Source organism: Hylobates moloch, unplaced genomic scaffold, assembly GCF_009828535.3.
Source record: "Hylobates moloch isolate HMO894 unplaced genomic scaffold, HMol_V3 SCAFFOLD_4, whole genome shotgun sequence".
NCBI lineage: Eukaryota > Metazoa > Chordata > Mammalia > Primates > Hylobatidae > Hylobates > Hylobates moloch.
In genome coordinates this window covers 33,180,592-33,186,591 of record NW_026652279.1, presented here as the reverse complement: position 1 = coordinate 33,186,591, position 6,000 = coordinate 33,180,592, and the positions used below count along the sequence as shown (strand labels likewise).

At 48.3% G+C, this 6,000-nt stretch overlaps 1 protein-coding gene across 4 annotated transcripts in view; it reads left to right on the top strand.

Moving 5' to 3' along the window:
* Nucleotides 1-286: 286 nt before the first annotated feature.
* The window catches only part of ACAD9 (acyl-CoA dehydrogenase family member 9), a 34,704-nt gene continuing 28,990 nt past the window's right edge, over nucleotides 287-6,000 (top strand). Inside the window, exons 1-2 of one of the 4 annotated variants that reach the window (XM_032149861.2) lie at nucleotides 287-349; nucleotides 5,284-5,377. Coding sequence is in view for 2 of the 4 variants with exons in the window: in XM_032149857.2 (XP_032005748.1) it covers nucleotides 469-618; nucleotides 5,284-5,377 (244 nt within the window). In the remaining 2 variants the exon portion in view is untranslated. The other 3 variants (XM_032149857.2, XM_032149860.2, XM_032149858.2) reach the window with 3 other exon arrangements.

Sequence of the window (6,000 nt, the reverse complement as noted above, 5' to 3'; positions counted from 1 at the left end):
GTGGAGGCAGCTGAGCCGGCCTTTAGGTTTCTGTACACAGGGAGATTTCCCATGGCTGGCATTTATGGAAACAACCGCTGGTATGTGAAAAACAGGTCCGTCTCCGCTGTCACGACGGCCAGAGCTTATACCCGCCAAGATGCCTGCGGCCCCCACCCTCCAATTTCCTCCGGCCAACTCATTTGGCTGCGCAAGCGCAGTGGGGCCGGCGGGAAGCGTAGGCATGTGACGTCATCAGGCGGCGCGGGCCAGCCAGCTGCACGTGACTAAGGCCTTGGCCGCGGAAGGTGGTAGCCGTCCCGCTTTTCTGGCCTCTCCAGCCCCTGCTGCGGGAGACCGCCCAAGCGCAGTGAGTACTGCACTTTGTCGCGGGCCAGTAACGTCATCAGACGTGGCGGACCGTGTGTGTCCCTGCGGCGCTAAGCAAGAGGGGGAGACTGAGGCTGAGGCTGGGGAACGTCGGGCAGCATGAGCGGCTGCGGGCTTTTCCTGCGCACCACGGCTGCGGCTCGTGCCTGCCGGGGTCTGGTGGTCTCTACCGCTAACCGGCGGCTACTGCGCACCAGCCCGCCTGTACGAGCTTTCGCCAAAGAGCTTTTCCTGGGCAAAATCAAGAAGGTAACGCGAGCCCTGGGCGAACCCTTGCTGTCGGGCTCCCGCTTTTCACCCTCAGCTGCAAGACTGGTGTTGAACTTTGTAAGATTCCCCAAACTTGCCAGAGAGATACACCCTGCGGCCGAGGCATGTTAACACTCCGGATTCCTGAGTTCCAGGAAAACCTTCCCAGAGAAAGGGTGAGACATTTCCAAGACCCTTGGAAATGCGGTGGTGACGTGTTCCAGCTGAATTTTGTCAGGGGAATTCGGAAAACTCTAGGCTAGGTAATTAACAAAGCAGCCTTCATCTCAGCTGGTCTGGTCTCGAAATGTGCGGGGCTTCCTCTCTGATTCCTAAACAGTTTACACCATGTCCCTCCTCAGTCACCTTCCAGCGCCCTGGGGCTTCCTTCCCCAGTTGAGCCCTAGCGCCTCTCCCTGCCATTGAGGTTCCTCAGAAATCTGGCTCCAAGATGCTTCCCAAGGGTCGCACAACCCAGCCAATAGTAACAGTTTGGTTATAAAACACGTTGTCCTCTTAGAGTTGGAAGACTTGGGTTTGGTCTTGGCTCGTTGACTTTGAAACTCAGTTCTTTTTTTTGAGACAGAGTCGCGCTCTTGTCGCCCAGGCTGGAGTGCTCACTGCAACCTCCCACCTGACCTCAGGTGATCCGCCCACCTCGGCCTCGCACAGTGCTGGGATTACAGGCGTGAGCCACCGTGCCCGGCCGAGACTCAGTTTTTTCAGCCTTAAAATGGAGATAGTGTTGTATCTCCTTCACAGATGTGTTGTAGAGCCCCAGTGAGATAAATGGTGCATGGAGAGTCTTCTTAAACTGTAGAGTACTGTGCAGCAGAAGAGAGAGCTGGCTTCAACACTTACTAGTCTTGTGACCTTGGAGCTGACGGCTTCACCTCCCTGTGCCTCAGTGCATTCATCTACAAAATAGGAATAAACACATTTCTTGCTCTTTTCTTTGTATTTTATTTTATCTTCTAAGGAAAGCAACAGTATACTTGCTATTTCCTCGAGGTGCCCTGCTTTGAACTTGGCTGAATGTTGGCTGATCCTGTATCACAGAAGTTATTCCCTGGCTTCTCTTTGGAACATGCCTCTGAGGCTGTCAGGCTGATCCCTTTGTAGCAAGCAACTTTACAGATGAAGAAGCTAAGACGCAGACTAAAAGCAGTTTGCCCAGCTAGAAAGTGCAGAGCTATGTCTTGAACATATTGGAAAACCTTTTACCCAGGACCTGGGGCAGTATGGTGCTCTATCCTGGGACTTCCTGCTTTCCAGCAGCATGGTGAAGAAAGAACACAGATCTTTGAGATCTGTTTCCATTTTTAAACCGCTGGCACCCCCTGCCCTGCCTTTACTTTCAGCTGTCAGCTTTGGTTCCCATTCCAATGGGAAAATCCATGCAGTCAGATGAGAACTTCACAGGCACAGTTACCCCCTCCCCCTGCATATATGCCCATATTATCTACCTTCTGTTACTATGACTGAACTGTCTGCTCCTGGCAAAACCAACCTCTCATTAGACCCCAGGCCGTCTCACCTACTCAAGGGTAATTCTTTCCTTTCTCTGCATCATTAACTGTTCTCTCTACTGGATCTTGAGCCCTTACCATTCAGGCATTTGTCCCTAATGGCCATGGAAGTCAGTAATGACCTCTCTGTTATCAAATTGTGTGATCTGTTCTCAGACTTCATCCTACTTGACCCATCATTGGCATCTGACACCGTTCATCCTTCCACTCTGTTGACACACTTTCTTCTCTGGTTTCTGAATCACAATTCTCACCGTTCTCTGAATGTTCTAAATACTTCACTGGCTGGTACTTCTCTGTGTCCATTGCTGGTTCTTTTTCAGCTCCTTGAGCGCTAAACAGTGACCAGTGTTTCCAACTAGCCGAGTTGGAATTTACTAAGGCTGGGTCTCCCTTCATCTACAGCCATCTCCTGGGTGACCTTATTTAGTGTCCTGGCTTTAAATATCAATATCCTGATGCCTTAAATTTCTTTCTCCAGTTCAGATTTCTCCCTGAACTCCAGAATCCTTTTGCTTTTTCAGAGTTGGGGCCTTCCTGTTTCACCCGTGCTGGAGTGCAGTGGTGCCATCATAGCTCACTGCAACCTTGAACTTCTAGGCTCAATAGATCCTCCCACTTCAGCATCCCCAGTAGCTGGGACTACGGGCATGCCCTGCCACACCCAGCCACGATTCTTTTTTTAATCTACCTTTGTACTTAAAAGCTCTACTAAGAGATCTAACAGGTATTTGAGATTAATAGATCCCAAACTGAGTTCCTGGTTCCCACCCAATCCTGCTCCTTCCACCAGCCTTCTTTATCATAGATAATGGTGGCTCTGTTGTTCCACCTGTTCAAACAGAACACCTGGAGTCACCTTGTACTCTTATTCTCCTAGTCCACATCTAATTCCACAGAAGATCTGGTTTTCTCTACTTTCAGGTTCTTAGAATCTGACCACTTTTAGGCCCTTCTGCTGCTACTTTGAATCAGGCCAGTGTCATCTCTCACAGCCTTACTGGGATTAGAGCAGAAACATGGGACATGATGCTTAGAATCTCAGATTATGTAGGCCAGTGGTTGTCACCCTGCCTTAAGCTGGATCCAAGCTATTCATGGAGTGTCCTGGAACTGCTGCAGGGATGGGTGGGAAGTTGAGTGGGTGGGATTTGGGTGCCTGTTTTCCCTATCAGCAGTCTCAGTCAGAGCTGCCTGCTTCTGTCTGTTTTACATATTTGGTTTCTGCACTAGATTTCTTTGAATAACAGGTTCCACTTTTTTAGATAATTTACAAACTGTTTATTGCAATTGAACTCTCTTCCCCTAAGGCATTGACCTGATTTGATAACATCAGAATCTTTCTCCCACGCCCCTGCAATCTCTCCTGTGTGGCAGGTTTTCTGTGGTTGTACCTGAAGGCCAATTAGTTGCCAGGCTGTCTTATCTGACCTGCCCCTGGTACCAGAATGATCTCTAACACAGCTCATTGCACAAGACCCAAGTGTCAGTGAGCCTCTGTGTTCAGTGAAGGAGACTGAGCTTTGATATAAAAGGCTGCAGAGTGATGGAGCCATCAGCTTGGTTTTTTTCTTTTTTTTTTTTTCCTTGAGACAGAGTCTTACTCTGTCGCCCACCCTGGAATGCAGTGGTATAATCACAGCTCACTGCAGCCTCAACCTCCCCAGGCTCAGGAGATCCTCCCACCTCAGCCTCCTGAGTAGCTGGAACTACAGGCGTGTGCAACCACGCCCAGGCTGGTTTTGAACTCCTGGGTTTTAAGCAATCCCCCTGCCTCAGCTTCCCAAAGGACTAGGATTATAGGCAGTAGCCACTGCACCCAGCTAAGCTTGTTTTTTTCTTTTTCTTTTCTTTTTTTTTAGTGGAGTCTCACTCTGTCACCTAGGCTGGAGTGCAATGGCGCAATCTTGGCTCACTGCAAACTCCTCCTCCCGAGTTCAAGCAATTCTCCTGCCTCAGCCTCCTGAGTAGCTGAGATTACAGGCGCGTGCTACCACGCCCATGTAATTTTTGTATTTTTAGTAGAAACAGGGTTTCACCACGTTGGTCAGGCTGGTCTCAAACTCCTGACCTCGTGATCCGCCCCCCTCGGCCTCCCAAAGTGCTGGGATTACAGGCGTGAGCCACTGTGCCTGGCCTTCAAGCTTTTTTTTTTCTATACCACCTTCAGGGTGGTTTTGGAATGGATGGAGGCAGGGATTCCTTTAAGTTGGCTGTCACTTTTAGTTAGGGACTCACCTATAAGCCTGTGGTCCTGGGCCCAGAGAGGAGAAAGCAGTGTGAGCATATTGATAGAGCAGAGAAATCTGTTGGCTGATTAGCTGTACAAGGTCTGAGGAGAAGGTTGAGGTCTCCTGAAGACTTCTCTAGAGACACTTGGTGAGAGGTGCCATGAGGACAGGTGGTGCTTGGGCTTAATAGCTCTGACTCAGGACATCACTGCTCAACAGCCTGAAGCCCACATCCAAAGCTCATGTCATGCTGGCAACTGAAGGGGTAGCAGAGCCCAAAAGTCCAGAGGGGCTCAGCACAGGGAGCAGATGTCTGTAAGCAGGAGAGACAGCGGCTGTAGGGATCAATGAGACTTGGTAAGCATGATGTGCTCTTGTCAGCGAAGCATCTTTGAGCTCACACAATAACTGATGTAGAATTGTCCATTTCAGTAAGGAGTTTCCACATCCGCTATCTTCCACGATTCTCACAAGGGCCTTGAGTAAATATTACCTGCATGTTATGAGTGAGAAAGGGGTAGTTTAGAGAGCTGAAGGGATTTGGTGAAGGCCACGTAATTAGTAAGCCTGAAATCAAGGACCAGACCCCCAGGCTTCTAAATGTTAGTCTTGGGCTCCATGTTTCATGGGACTATTATCATCCCTTGTACTGAGAAGGAAAGCTGATGAAAATCGGGAAGAACCTATTTGAACAGGGGAGGGAGATGGATGTGGGTGGTGGAGCCTGCACATAGTTCCTGTATCTCAGGAACCTTGTGAGGTTTGCTTTCCAGTTCCTTCAGTACGTCATGTCCCGCTGGCCAGGGTGGAGTGGAGCACATGTCTTTCCTTCCCTTTTAACTGGTATTTCCATGATGGGAGTGTGCTAAAAATTAAATTTTTTAGGAAATATTTACTATTTTTAGAAAGAAGTTTTCCCATTTCCAGAAGTTAGCCAAGATGAACTTAATGAAATCAATCAGTTCCTGGGACCCGTGGAAAAATTCTTCACTGAAGAGGGTATGTATGGTTTTCTTTACCATTGCCGATTTCCATTGTAAGGGCGATTCGGTTGATATTTATATTAGAAGTGACAAACATAGGAGAAGTCTTCTTGAGGGAGAAATGGTTTCCACTCATAATATTTTGCTTTAGGTTTCATCCCTATTGCCATTTAATTAAAAAACATCCAGTTAAATGCTTATCATTATATTTGTGGTTCAGGACCCCTTTGAACATTTCCAAACTGTTCCAGGCCAACACTTCCATAAGCTATAATAAAAATGAATAACTAAAAAAATGAGATGGCAAAAAGCCAAGGCCACACACCATACAAGCCCATGGAGCATGCGTTGGTTGTTGTGGCAGTGTACAGTTGCTCTTAGTGTTTCTAAAGGTTGAGTTTCAATTTCTGTACTTTGGTAATTGTAAACAAATGGTGATTTGTGGACCAGCCACAGTGTGGCACCTGCATGGTGAGGCAGCATTTGACCTCAGGTCCCTCTCTCAGAGCTGTTAGCTGGTCCTCCAGCCGGGGCCTTGGTGGAGAGTTCAGTGATGGTGGATGGACAGCAGCTCTTCCCTAATACTAGGATCCTGGAGAGCTTTTGTTTATATGAATTTTATCTATCAATATTTGCCCT